General features: G+C 39.9%; 1 protein-coding gene across 1 annotated transcript; it reads left to right on the forward strand.

The window, feature by feature from the left end:
* The first annotated feature begins 3374 nt into the window (after positions 1 to 3374).
* LOC118110989 (neuronal acetylcholine receptor subunit alpha-2) lies at positions 3375 to 14653 on the forward strand. The gene is made up of 6 exons (XM_035159195.2): positions 3375 to 3780; positions 6748 to 6899; positions 8617 to 8661; positions 8747 to 8856; positions 10932 to 12372; positions 13681 to 14653. Exons 1-6 carry the CDS (start codon positions 3729 to 3731, stop codon positions 13804 to 13806), a joined length of 1926 nt encoding a protein of 641 aa, XP_035015086.2. The 5' UTR covers positions 3375 to 3728; the 3' UTR covers positions 13807 to 14653.
* The last annotated feature ends 589 nt before the right edge of the window (positions 14654 to 15242 follow it).

The raw sequence follows: 15242 nt of genomic DNA on the forward strand, positions 1-15242 counted from the left end.
TTTTTCCTCTGTCGTCTCTCACAACTCTCCTCCTCTCTCCTACACATTTCCCCCATGAGTAAAACAAGCTTAGGGGAGAATGACAAGCAGCAGCAGCACCAGCATATTATTACAATTTATAATTTTGGTTTGGCAGGTTATCAACTCATTTCAGCTAGACTGAGGCCTAATTGGAGTTTAGAGACGTTTATAAAGAAGAGTTCCAAGATTCTTTGTTTACAAGGAGATGGTAGCTGTGTTAGTGGCTCTGTAAGACTGTACTCAGCCACAGGGGTGATTTTAGCTAAATGCTACTAAACGCTAGCCCCATAACCCTCATAAGTGAGGCCAAAGCGTCCCAATTGCCCCCTGGTCGCTGGCTGCTGTATAGGTCATAGACCAACCTCATCCATGTTAGTGTATGGGACATGGAACAAACTAAAAAGTATATCTCAAATAGATTTTTCTCAAAGATAGTCTCTGTCATTTTAGTTAGTTCTTATCACACTGAATTTTTTCCAAGTGTTAATATTTTTCCAGTAAGTTTTGTATTATTAGTTATTTGATGCTGTAAAAACAGCATGAAACGTCATGATTGACAGCTGAGACTGACTCGCAATCCAAATGATGTCATCGGCGCAACATGGCAGCGTGCATATCCGAGATATTTGGGCTTCATTTCTGTATAGAGGGATGAAGTCGAGATGTGTTGTCCATCTTTTTATTGAGTTTGTCGTTATGGTTACCATGCTGATGTTCAGCAGGTATAATGTTTGTAATTTTCATGATTTTAATTTAGTTTGTTACCATGGTAACAGGGCTAATTTGCATAAACACAAAGCAGCTGAGGCCTATGGGGATGTAATTAATACTGTACAAATGAAAGTGTTGACGTGATGATGGTGCTAGAGAGAGCTAAGGGATCAGCAAGGTATGAATTAGTCTGAGGGAAACAGAAATGTCTGAACCAATTATCATGGAAATCCATTCAACCCTTGTTGACATTTTATTTAATCTCACCACAGTAGACATCATGGCACAAGAATATATCATGTGAGATCCACGTTTATCTGTTCAATGTTTTGTGTCCATCCATCTAGTGGATTAAAAATACTTAAATTATAGGATTTATCCTCTGGGGACCATGAATAGGTTCCTGTTGTACTAATGGTGATCCATCCAAGTCATGTTTAGTATTTCACTAATAACCTAAAATTACTTCTACTATTACTACTACTACTACTTATAATAATACATTTTATTTTTATAGCAATTTTCAAAACACAGTCACAATGTGCTTTTACAAAATAAAATCAAACAGGACACACAGTAAAAACAAAATGTGAAAAAATAGAACATACAGTCAAGATAAAAACAGCAAAACAACGGAAAAAACAACATGGGAGATAAGACCTAAATAAAACAAGTGCAAGATCAATAGAAAATAAAACAAAATAGACATCATTAACTTTAAAGATCCTCCATGTAAAAGTAGGTTTTGAGGAGTGATTTACAAGATGACACCAACTTTGCAAACCTAACTTCCTCAGGCAGAGAGTTCCACAGCGATACAATAGACTAATTGTTACTGAGATCAGTAATTGCTTTACAGTTTACCTTTTGTAACCGATTTATAGTGAACAGCGTTTCAAGATTGCAGGCCAATCAGGACCTTGGACAAGTGTGTTTAGGTTGTTATCATCTGAGCCAGAGGTCAAAGTGTCTGTCTGGGGACTAGCAAACACCTTTAAATTGTTAAGGAGTCTCCTAGAAGAGGTGACAACTGCTCTTATTCCCTTACTAATGAAAAAGCAAGCAGGCACAGATGCTCAATCTCATCAGCTGATGTGGCCACAGAGGGAGCTTATATGTGCTTATATGTGGGTGTGAGATAAACTAATGTCAGCCACCAGACTCTATGGTTCCCTGCCCTTTATATTGAAAGTGAAATTTCCTCTTCCATTCGCCTCATGCTAGCTGCTGCATTGCCCTGCTACTTTCAGACATGCATTCCTGCTGGACTCCCGCTGGACTCCTGCCGGACTCCTGCTGGACTCCCACTGGACTCCTGCTGGACTCCCGCTGGACTCCTGCTGGACTCCCTGTCAGCAGTCCAATCTAAACAATCAGCCATCAAATCTCTGATGGTAAGGACTTGCATCTGCACTTGTGGCGGCACACCGGTGAGAGGAATCTGTTCATCTGTCAAGACCGTGTTAGTCATCAGCGGATCAAGAGAGCCGTGTCTTTGATTAGATAAAAATCAATGTGTGCACTGCGGAGGCTTTTCTCTGTGGGCTCATGGTGTATTGAAAAGAATCATATCTGACAAAGAAATCTACAGCAGCAAAATATATCTCCGCCTGGACCTCTCTCTCTTTTTTATGTTGCACTTTATCACATAACACTCTGAACTATCAGAGAGTCAAAAAGCCGGCTCCTGCCTCAGCATATCTCAAGTAAACACAACTCTTAAGTCAAGGTATTTTAAGTGTCTCCGGATATTCTATCTCTTTCTTTGTGTCATTAAAATATGGCATGTAGGCATTGCTGGGGAAAAAGTTAAAGGAAAAGATATGTGACAAGTGTAAACACCTCGAGCAAATGCAGCTGTCTCAATAGATGGCCAGCCTTGGCACTGAGCTCTGCTGACGTAGAGAAGCTGTAAAGGAGGCTGGCAGCAAAGCACTGGGAGGTTGCAGAGAAACTGAAGTCTCCGCATGTAAGACATTATGTTGGAAAAATGAAAGACCTGACAGCAGATGATGGTCAGAGGTGCTTAAAAGAGAAAAGAGGGGGTAAGATAAAAGGATGAGGAGAACAGGAGACGGAGGAGAATCCAGAGGTCCCATGACTCACTGGCACTTCTGCCAGACCGGACTTTGACAGGCAGGCACACACAGGCTGCTGTATGTAACACAGCTCACATACAAATGACTGGTCAGCAACACACACACACACACACACACACACATGCATTGGAAAAGCAAGTATATATTATTCTAGAAAGAAAATCTCAACAGATACATTCTTGTCTTTTCTCACCTACACACACACACAGACACACACACACACACACACACACACACACACACACACACACACACACACACACACACACACACACACACACACACACACACACACACACACACACACACACACACTGACTGACTGCCAAAAACAGTTTTTTTTATGGTAAAAAGTCTGAGAGAGAGAGAGAAAACTGGAACAGGGGAGGAAATAAAATAAGCGGGAGAGAGGGAGAAAATGCAAAGGGAGAAATGAGGTGCGTGCATGTGTGCGAGGGAGAGAGAGGGAGAGAAGAGAGGAGGTGAGGAGGCGGAGAGAAGAGAGGTGAGGGAGGGAATAATATAGACAGGGTTGGTGGAGAAGAGAGGGATAAGCCACACTTGGATGAAGGATTCCACTGGAGCGAGGAGGGATTTCCAAGTGTAGGATCAGGAGAACTGGACGACAGGTCTCAGGTCCTCCATACTGACACACTGGACAAGATAGAGCGAGTGAAGAGAGATGGACGGATGGAAACAGGGGGAACACCGGGCCCAGGACTGACAGAGACTGACATGACCTCTCCATCTGGCTGTTTAAAACTGAACTGCACCTCCTGACAACCTACTGTTACTCGATATTATTCACAGGTGCCGTGGGGATGACTGACCACCAGCACTGAGTTCCAGCACAAGTTGGGGAGTTCACTCACAGTGTTGGATACTGCTAAAGGCACTATGGATATGTTCAAATGTTTGAGCTTACTTTTCTTCACTCTTCCTCCACAAGGTAAATCCTTACCCTTCTTGTCATTTTCTTTTTCAGTGCAAGGGATTTAGTAAAAGATATTAAGATGGGAGTCTTAAAGGGGGAGGGTAATGTATTCTTAATTTTTTGTTTTCTAAAAAAATTGCTTTAAATTGAATTCTTAAAATATATAAAATAAAGTGTATATACAGTATTTCAATCAGTGCAAACAGCTTCACTCAAAATTGGACAATGTCTTTATTTTCACTTTTTCGCTATGCCATAAATATTTAATTTTGAGTATTTGGCTGGGAGGGCATTTCAGCATTTTTTAAAAGTGATTTGAAGGGTCCAAAGAAAATATTGAAAATATTGAAAATGCAGTTGTAGGATGTTGCTTAAAAAAAACAAGATAAATATGATTCTGCCCTACACCCTACCCCCAAACATTTTTGTAGAGTCAATAAGAAACTCTAGTACCATTATTCATTCGAAGGGCAAATATTTGTTATCTGACAAGATGAATAATGCAATCTCTGACAAAACCACAACATTCAGGACAAAAAGAATAATCTTGTTTTCATTTAATTTGAATGGAAAACAGCCTTGGTTGCCTAGTGACCTGGTAACAAGCTTTGTTGGCCTGGTACAGGAGCAGTATTCACCTGAAATATTTTTATATTTGCTGCTTGTGAATAATTGGCCTTTAAGGAGGGAAAGAGCAAACCTGGACAGAACTAGGCCTAGTAGCTCTGACACATAACCAACCAGGTTGGAAGTGTTTGGCAGGTGCTTTACAAAACTAAAAGCACATGCAAATATATATTAGTAGAACTGATATTTACCCAAATCTACCAGATTTGAACTTTTCTGTATGATTTACATAATTAACCTTATTTGGTTTACATTGTGAACATAAATAAATAGTGCGAGTTTAGTAAGAGAATTAAATAATGAAATATATCCAGGAGAATGGCTTCTTCTATGGTGGTCGACAAATGTCCTGCCAGATCATTTTCATAATTTGATTATTTTTAGTTCACCATTCGTTCGACTGACACAGACATTCATGGGAGTCATTGGTTCTAATCTCCATTCGTAGAATCACTTCCTCTTTATCAAATTTTCTCCAAAGTAAAAGCACAACATTTGTTTTGTTTCTGAAATGTTTTACCTGGACCTAAATTACAGAGCTTTTGTTATTATCTTGGGTCTGAAGATTGTGTGGATTGCTGAACAGATTTCAAAAATAGCCGACATGTATACAAAACAACAGCAGTTCAAATATTTTAAATATACATACAAGCCACACACATGAACAGTAATAAAGTCAATTCAGTTTCATTTTATGAAAAACATTGACTGTAAATTCTTCATTGCAGATAAACCAGGTAGGATGAACACACAGTTTTCTAACATCCCTCTGCACCGTAGACTGTTTACTTTGGTGTCTCCATTCTAAGTGGTGACACCAAAGCCTGCACCACTAGTATTCACAATAGTGTCCTGTAGAGTACAGAAGTAAATCCATCCGACAGTTACTTTCTGTACACATTACTGCTCTGACCCACACATCGTCAAAGTCAGGACACTCTGCCAGCTCCCCCATCTAAACCCATTAGTTGCAAGGCTGCTTAAGTATCCACTGGAGCATCTCTCCTTATTCAATATCACCTGCATTCAACAGACATTTCTCAGAGCTGATGTGATGAAACATGTGAGTTCCTCTCATCTGAAAACATAGAGACATCTCAAGGTTGTCCTGTGTCTGCACATGTCAAACACATTCAGATGGAATCAGGAAGAGAGGATGTGGGGGAGGGGACAAATAAAAAGTATATTCATTTAATAAGATATTGATCCTGATCCTTCAAAAACTGTGGATGCCAGTTTTCAGGCAACTGAAGGACAGCCCATCAGCTTTGATTGAGTGAGAGAGAGGACCTGAGAGGAGGGCCAGCGTCATGACAACAAACGAGTCCCTATTTTAAGCAAAGCGTCTTTGTCTCAGATATCAGAGATATTTTCCTTCCTGTGCAAGCAGCAATCACATGGACTCAAATTATAATGAAGTAATAAAAAATGGCCCATCGCTTCTGTAAAATTTGTATTTTGCACAATACGCAATTAACAATATAGAGTATACCATATATTGCTCCAAGACATTGAAATATGCAGCATTGACAGGCATATCAAAACAACAGTTAGGCTGGTTAATAAATCAAATGCCATGATAAATGCTTTGTCAGTGAGTCACTTACACAGATGCACAATGGCCTGAAAAGAGATATGTCTTGTTGAATATGAAAAACAGGACTGGAATACAAAGACATTGTCCTGTAAAGGCCTTGTGTTGATCCTCGTCTCTTTAATTGTCCCCAGACCTTGTTTGGTCATCCTCAGTGCTATGTGAGCTGTTTCTAAAAATGTGTGTGTGAGCCATCAGTGTGGCTGTAGACTAGGAGGCGGAGAGAGGGGTTGAGGGGGAGGGAGGGAAGCGACGTCTCGGCGGATCGCTCCATCAGCACGTCTGTTCCGAGACACAGCGGATGTCCTCAGATTCAGATTCATCTGTCCTCTTTTTCCTCCACCACCCCTCCCTGTGAGTCTCATCTCTCAGATACGGTCTCATGTAACCGCACGCCACCTGTATAATAGAGGTCACCCTCCTTTTGGATTACACTCTATATCTACAACAGTGGCATGGCCGTATCAGCTAAATCCATTTTAAAAGAATGTATTGTAGGATGGAGGCAAATATATTCAGTATAATTGTTATGCATTTGAAATCGTCTTTGCTATTTCATATGTAGATACACAAAGGAAAGACTGGTTATGAGTGCAAAGTTTGCACAAAAGCAGCTGACATGTATGAGCATGAAAATGAGAGGATTTGTGATATCATGCATGTGCATCTTTAAACAAAGTCAATATGTCCTGGTTTAAACTACTAAATAAAAACACATGAGGCTGTGTCTAAGCTTTCCCAATTTCTTATTTCTTTCTCAGTTTGTTTCCAAGTTAGACCTCGTGCCCACGCTGAAGAGAGGCTGCTCCAGGATCTGTTTGTACATTACAATAAGCTCTCCAGGCCTGTGGAAAACACTTCAGACACAGTGATGGTCCACTTTGGCCTTTCCATTGCCCAGCTTATTGATGTGGTGAGTAAAACTTCACCAGATTGTTAAGTTTTACCTACATCGGAAACACACAATATCTTCTACAAAGGTTTATTAATGATACTAGTGCAGTGCCTGCCTATTTAGAATGTTCTGTTCTCTTGTCCTGTCTTAATGCTCCTGAGCCTCTTCAGAATAATTCCTTGTCATTAGTGAGTCCTCCTCAAACAGTTCTACAATATACTGTCACTTTTTATTGTTTCTGTGCTGGACGTTGTGTGCAGAGATTTATATAAACAGTCTATGGTGCAGAGTTAAGTTAGACAACTTTGTGTTTATGCTACCTGGTTTATTTGCAATGAAGAGTTTACAGTCAATGTTTTTAATAAAATGAAACTTAATTATTTTGTCAGTTTTTTCAGAGGCCTGTTAGTTCACAATGTTTCCAAAAAAGCTTTGTAATTCAGCTGATATGAGAAACATTGCAGCAGCAAAACTAAACTACTTTTTTAGACAACTGGCAATAGAAAGTGATTCTATGAGTGTTATTGCTATGAAGGAGATCAGCACCTGTGCTGTGTGTCTGTGTCTCTGTCCGATATTCATAAAATAAAATGTATCAAATTATCTAAATGATCTGGCAACCAGCCCTGCTGTAGTTTATCCGTGGACGTAGACATGTCCGCAGACTGAGGGCACACTGTCCTGCCCCCAATGACTGCTACAGAGTTCTGGTCGTCTGTTAATTTAAAATGTATTAATATTGAACATATTTCATGTTCAATTTGCACCAAACTCTGCACTATACCTCCTCAGACGATTTACAATACACATGCCAGTATGTAGCTGATTAAATGAACTGCTCAGGAGATATGCATTCCAAATACAGACAGACAAAGAGATGTTTGTGGTATTAGTAGGTCGATTATTATGTTGGATTTGTACTGTATGTGCTAATGTGTTAATCAACTGAAACGTTTCTGATATGCAACAGAATGAATATGATCACAATAGCCACCAGCTCAAAGCTGTACCAGGCAAGAGAGATACATTTAGACACACACATCAATCATCAGCGGAAATGAAACCACAACAGAAGAGACTGAATTATTTTCCCAAATTAAATTCAGTTGTCAAATATCCCAAAACTGACAGTAAATATTCAAAGCTGTCTCCTAAAAAGCAAACCAGACACAGCACGTCTCAACTTAATTACATCTTTATAGAGTCTCTGGACTTTTAAACATGTTCATTTTACACAAATTATGTTGCGGTTTTTCTGTTGACTGAAGTAAAAACGTGTTATAACGACCATTTGGAACCACGCAAAATTTCCCAACAGAATGTGTGCAGCTGCCGATGCTGCAGGGAGGATTCTCCAGGTTTTTCGACACACAGTTAGGTAACTGTGCTTGCTTCACATGCCTCATATAGCGAAAGGCAGCTCTGGGTGAAGTTGAGTGTTTTCACTCTGTGTTAGATGTTGAATGTGGAAGAGCCGGAGATAATGGCTTGCCAGCAAAGCAACAGATACAGTGCAGCAAGGGTGTTTTTTTTTTTGCATGGTGCACTGTGTTATATTTTTTTCCTGGTGTATTTATACAGCTAATCTCTTTGTATAAATAGAGGGCTTATATGTTGATTTGTTTTATAACTTATTCATGAGTCCAGGTGGCAACGATGAGAAGTGAGAAATTCTGAAGTGCAGACAAGAAGATAAATGTCACAGTGATTTTCTGGTCTGTTTACATGAAATAAGGACGAGAAGAACCAGATGATGACGACAAACGTCTGGGTCAAGCAAGTATGTATTAAAGACTAAATGCATGCTAGAGATAAAGTCCAATATAAAGCTGCAGTGTGTTAACATGATTAATGTTCTCCCACAGGAATGGAATGATTACAAACTGCGCTGGAAGCCGGAGGAATACGAGAATGTCACCTCCATCCGTATTCCCTCAGAGGTCATCTGGAGGCCAGACATTGTCCTCTACAACAAGTGAGGCTCGGCATCAGTAGCTTGTATGGCTTGTTTCCTTTCACAGTCACACCAAGTGGTTGCTGGGATCTTAAATGTTGTCGTTTTCAAGGCAAGAATACTCACACACAACAACTAATCCTCCGACTCTGATGATTTTATTCCAACAGATGGTATGACTGGAGGGAAAAAACGTGAAGATTCTGTTATTGTGCCAGACATCCTGTTCGGTGCCAATGTCATAAAGTAATTTAGCTGGAATAAATGTGAATAAGGTCAGCCTTAATGGATCTTGTTACAAACAAAGCTTGGGACATGGTACAAAGTAATACATTAGGCAGGTAATTAGAAGATGAAATGTAACTGGGTGTGTTTCAGAAGGAGCCTCAGATCAAGTGCATGCAGTGGGAGTGCGTCAGGTTCATCTGTCTTTATTTCACTCTAAGTAAGGGAAATTAGTTAATATGAGAAACTGTATGGGAAACAGGTAAAACAGAATTGGCTCAATACAACGCTCAGATTAACGCTTCATTGTAGAAACATAATTGTGCTTTCTCATGAGGAAATATCCATCTATATTAACAATCTATATTTGTAAAGCACATTTCATCCAGGGCAGCACCGCTCACAAAAACACAGTGGTGCTGTTTGAGCAAAGCTCTGTAGCACTGTTGCCGCTAATCCCAGGTCTTTCTGCCTGGAGTTTGCATGTTCTCGGTTTGTGTGTTTTTTTTTCCAGGTACTGTGGCTTCTTCCCACAGTCCAAATAGATGCAGAATGGAGTTAGGTTAATTGAAGACTCTAAATGACCATAGGTGTATATGGTTGTTTGTCTCTGTGTGTCTATGCGATGGACTGGCGACCTGTCCAGGCTGTACCCTGGCTCTCGCCATATGTCAGCTGGGATTGGCTCAAGATCCCCCCACGACCCTCAAAAGGCTAAGGGGTATAGATATTGGATAATGGATGGATGGACATTTCATCCCTAGGACATTTCAAAAAGGCTGTAGAAGAAAGGCTCGGGTGTATAATGAAGCAAAACAGGGATCAATCAGATATAATTTAGATACAGGAGGAAAGAGAGGGAAAGAGGCAGCTGTCACTCACTGCTGATAGTTTAAAATGACAGTGATTACCTCCAATATTTCTTCTGTAGCACCAAAACAATTGCTTTTTTTTTTTGGTATCATTTATTAATAAGGATTTTTGCAGCATCCAATCTTTTATGTGCCTGGTGTTGGATATATATTACAGGAGTGTAATCATCATACACGCAATAACAAATAATCTTTCTTTGAACAAATTGTCCTTGATATTGTTGTCTAGACTCATCTGATATGATTATCAATATGCTGGCGCCAAATGTCGATATTTAGTTTTATTTATTTAGTATATATATATATATATATATAGTAACTAAATAATAGCCAGTTTATGGCTATTTTAAGTTGGGATGATGGCTCATGTGTTTGTTGAAGACTTATATAAAACTTAATAAACTTAATAAAATGTTATGCATTATTTGTAATGTTTCATCTCAGTTTGTGTCAAACTGTGAAACTTACACCAAATTGCAACTAGTAAATAAACAAATCCTGCACTTTACCTCATTAGGGGCATTTTGTATTCTTCTTCAACAACGTGAGTTACCCTGCGATTCCCACCACTAATGTAGAGGGTGAATAAAAGAGGATTTGAATCTATGAATAATTCTCCAATAATGTTCTATCATTAAACTAGATAATGAAAATGAGTTTTGGCTTGTAGTCCCTTTAGGTCATTGGTTGTAATAAGAAATGTTTATTGCAATAACACTCCAAACACTGACAATATATAATACAGTCATGATTCAGTCAACAATTGAACACAAAAGTTGGAAATCAATCTCCAATTACTAGCTTTATCTGGAATTTTCAACCGAAATCAACTTATCTATCTCCGTGACAACTCAGCGAACTCCAGACAAATCTAAATTTGAATTGCTAGAAGAAATCCCCCTTAATTAAAGTCTTCTAGGGAAGGCAAAGATGTAAAGTACATGTGATGACTGTGTTTTTACCTTTCTCTTCCTTTTATGTGCTATTCTTCCTCTGCAGTGCGGACGGCGACTTTGCAGTGACCCACCTAACGAAAGCGCATCTGTTCTATGATGGTCGGATAAAGTGGATGCCACCAGCAATTTATAAGTCTTCATGCAGCATCGATGTTACTTTCTTTCCTTTCGACCAGCAAAGCTGCAAGATGAAGTTTGGCTCGTGGACGTACGACCGCGCCAAGATCGATCTGATCAACATGGATAGTGATGTGGACCAGATGGACTACTGGGAGAGCGGCGAGTGGGTCATCATTAATGCTGTGGGCAAGTACAATACCAAAAAGTACGAGTGCTGCACGGAGATCTATGCAGACATCACTTACTATTTCATCATCCGGAGGCTTCCGCTGTTCTACACTATAAACCTCATCATCCCTTGTCTGCTCATCTCCTGTTTGACGGTGCTGGTGTTTTATTTGCCATCGCAATGTGGAGAGAAGATTACTTTGTGTATCTCAGTGTTACTGTCTCTCACAGTGTTCCTCCTGCTGATCACTGAGATTATACCGTCTACATCACTGGTGATTCCCCTGATCGGTGAATACCTGCTGTTCACCATGGTCTTCGTCACGCTCTCCATCGTAATTACAGTCTTTGTGTTAAATGTACATCACCGCTCGCCACAAACCCATGGCATGCCTCAGTGGGTGCGGAGAGTGTTCTTGGACTTGGTGCCTCGCGTCCTCTTCATGAAGCGTCCGCCAGGCACAGCGAAGCAGAACTGCAAGAAGCTTATCGAGATGATGCACCGTCCAACAACGGTATCTGCAACGGGCAACTCGCTGGCCTTTTGGGCCGGGTTAGAGACAGGATTGAGACAAATGGGACAGATAGAGAATACACTGCCAAAGACTCCACCCGAAAGTCCAAGCATCCTTGTGTGCTCGCCTTCTCCACATTCTTCTCCCCCTGAGGGCCATACCGAGGAAGATCACCCACTGAAGGGCAACATTTTCTGCCAGTCCACATCCAGCCAATATTCAGTTCTCTCAGACAAACAACTCCTACGTGGACACAACTGCACAGGCTTGTCTTCTTCCCAGTTATCCTTGCCACCATCTTTACCGCTCGGCCCACTTCACAGCCTATACAGGGGAGAACCGAATACACTGGCTCCAAACGGCCGCTCCGTCAGCGTGGAAGAAATGTGTAACCAACAGACGGAGCTTACTCAGCGAGCTGGGCATCACTGTCGCCCCTGCAGCTTCCAGTACTGCTGTCTGCATGATGAAGGGTCAGGGGTCATCAGGTTCACGGGGCGGGTGAAGAAACAAGCCCCAACAGATCACCACAGATCACAAACTCTCACAGCAGAGTTCACCAAGGATGCCAGCACCCAACAGGACACCATAGTTCCAACTATTTCCCCAGCTATGCAACGGGCCATAGAGGGAGTTCAGTACATCGCTGATCATCTCAGGGCTGAGGATGCAGACTTCTCAGTGAGTTGACAGAATTATTATTTCAGTAACCAGTAAAGCATTGGAAATGAAATAATAGCAGTAACGTTTTATGTAGTGCTCGAATTTAATAAAAGCCACATAGTTTCAAGTAAGTAGGGAAATAGTGAAATTCAATTCAATTCAATTTGATTTTATTTGTATAGCACCAAATCACAGCTGGCATTAGGAACAGTTGAGTCAGATTTGAGAGAGAGAAAGAGAGAGAGAGTGAAATCCCTTCAGCACTTTAAATATTGCTTTTCATTTGAAATTTAAATTAACATTATTGTGTGTAGTTGTAAATGTATATTTGGTCTGTAACCAACCTTTATAACTGTAACTATGACCATCTGGGCCTGGTCATAGGCTAGATTGGAAAACTCATGAGCAGGGTCGCAGCATCAACTCTTGGAGATAGTGTGAATTTTAAGTCAACAACACTGATTCAAATACTATGAATGAATTTTATCAACTTAATTTGAGTTGTTTTTAAGGCTCTTTTTGCTGCAATGCAAGCAGAATTGCTCACATACTTTCCTGTGTACCTCACTCTTAAAAAAAAGATCACCTCTAGGGGCAGACTTGAATGTGAATCACTCATTTTCCTTCAAAACACAATGAAGCATGGGAACAAAATTATTCTTACCTTACAATATAAGAATAGTTATGTTCCCATGTTTTGTTGTGTATTGAGGTCTCCAACCTCTCTATGTAGGGGGCCTTGAGATAATGTATGTTGTGATTTGGAGCAGTACAAATAACATTTAATTGAAATTAATTGAGTTTTATAGATTCTGTAGATTATAGAGGTCATAGCAATAATATAAATAAACACGTATTTTAAATAATAACAGAAATTATTATTATGGGGAATAATTCTTCTTTAGTGCATTGAAACATTTTTAACAGTGATTCAGTGTTAGTTGCTGAGTCTCAAAATAAAATAAAAAGTGTCTTTGTGGAATGGGAGGGGAGGATCAAAAATATGTAAAATTATTCTCAAAGCAGAGGTGGAAGTTATTGTATTCACTGACACCAGTCATTGTCAGTACTACAGTGCACATCCTATCTGGGGCCAGAAAACGCCTGTCTCTGAAACAATGTGACCGCAGTAATTTGACCTTAAAATTTTCATAAGAGAGACGAGCGAGGACTGACTGACATTTAGGAGATAGCTGCCTCATAATGAAAAAATCAGCCATTCGAGAGAAATCAATCAAGGGTAAAAAGTGACAGCTGGTCAAAAGAAAGGTTGTATGGTGTGAAATAGAAATGTCTCTTACTATTGTGTCTCCTCCTCTCCGCCAGGTGAAGGAGGACTGGAAGTATGTGGCCATGGTCATTGACAGGATATTCCTCTGGATGTTTGTACTGGTGTGCATACTGGGATCTGTGGGACTCTTTCTTCCTCCTTGGCTGGCCGGAATGATCTAGAAACTTGCCATCAAGGAAAAAGCCAATAACACTGACAGAAGGACATGCTGTCTTATATTATGAAAAAAAAAAAAGAATTTGTCATTTATCATTTTATTTTCATTTTTTCTAAGGGAACTACGAGTCACATTCCTCGTTCTTGCCCTAGGTTATCAAAAGGTAACACGTGGAGAAATGAGAGGAAATATCTATCGTTGATTCCAGTGGGTGATATAAATTCTTTATGAGGGCAAAAGGGCAACAGCGAAAATATATCTTTCCGCTCTGATCCGTTTTGAGGTTGAGCTGCTCAAGCTGTCACTTTCGTGAAAAACAATGAAGAATGGAGTAAGACCTATTTACAACTGTGGATAACATCACAGAAAGACAGAGGCATTGTGAGCTGTCAATAAAACTAATAAAGAAAGTTTGGGTTTGATCTCAGTTTGACAAAGCTGCGCTTTCACCAAATATTCATAAAATTGTGTTTCTGTACAACCTGATTTGTCAGACTTCTGTGCTGGGAAGGATTTCTCTAAAAGACTTGTGTGTGTGTGTGTGTGTGTGTGGGTGGGTTGGTATTCAGGTGCAACAGGTTTTGACACGTACAGCTCTGTACTTTTTCTAATCAAAGCAGTTGAATGAACATATTTATTCAATATTTCTTTCAGCCTGTCTCTTTGTTACCACCACAGCAATTTGATGTTACCAGGAAGAGATGTACTGTCATTTTCTCCAGTCCTGCACAGCTCTCCCCTCAATCTTGGCTTCTCACAAAATGCAAGGGCACATTTATCTCTTTCTGTTGCTTGATGAATGAATAGAATAGGAGTGGGAGGATTGCATTTTAGTCATTGAAGTTAAAGTTGATAATTAACCTAAATTATATATATTTTTAAATATACATATATATATATATATATATATTAATATAACTGGCAGACTGGAAGGAGATAAAGATGATTATGATGTTATGAAAGTCCTCTTAAATAAAACAAAAGAGAAACACAGAGTGATGCCAACATGAAAGTGTTTATGGGAACTTTTAATTAACACCAGTGATGCTGAGGATATGTGGTGGACCCTATACCCCGAACTGAGGATGATTTTTTGGGACTTTAAAATTGAATTGCTCTAAAACATTGTTAATAAAATCCCATTCTGGCAACTTTGATGCTGACATGACTTTTGCAGCTCTGCTTTATGGGTCTACTCAACATCAGCAAATGGCTAAATTATTAATGTAATTTCAACTCAGTAATGATTAAACCATTAGTTCTGTATAAAAATGTTAAAACCATTAAGCAAAGGTTAATTGTGCTGCAAGATAGATCGATTGAAATAACGTAACAGGGGACTGTGTAATATGAAATGCTGTATATGAGGTGTATGTAAGGACACTGGTGTTGGGTGGTGTGGTTGCAGGTCTGTCGGCTCACCACAATCACTGGATGGAT

Source organism: Hippoglossus stenolepis, chromosome 6 (genome assembly GCF_022539355.2).
Source record: "Hippoglossus stenolepis isolate QCI-W04-F060 chromosome 6, HSTE1.2, whole genome shotgun sequence".
Lineage (NCBI taxonomy): Eukaryota > Metazoa > Chordata > Actinopteri > Pleuronectiformes > Pleuronectidae > Hippoglossus > Hippoglossus stenolepis.

What these genes read in the sequence shown, in the direction of transcription:
- LOC118110989 (XM_035159195.2), top strand. Translation starts at nt 3,729, where the DNA reads ATGGATATGTTCAAATGTTTGAGCTTACTTTTCTTCACTCTTCCTCCA. An exon ending in CAAACGTCTGGGTCAAGCAA is followed by an intron (nt 8,662 to 8,746) that starts GTATGTATTAAA and finishes GTTCTCCCACAG; the next exon opens with GAATGGAATGATTACAAACT. An exon ending in GACATTGTCCTCTACAACAA is followed by an intron (nt 8,857 to 10,931) that starts GTGAGGCTCGGC and finishes CTTCCTCTGCAG; the next exon opens with TGCGGACGGCGACTTTGCAG.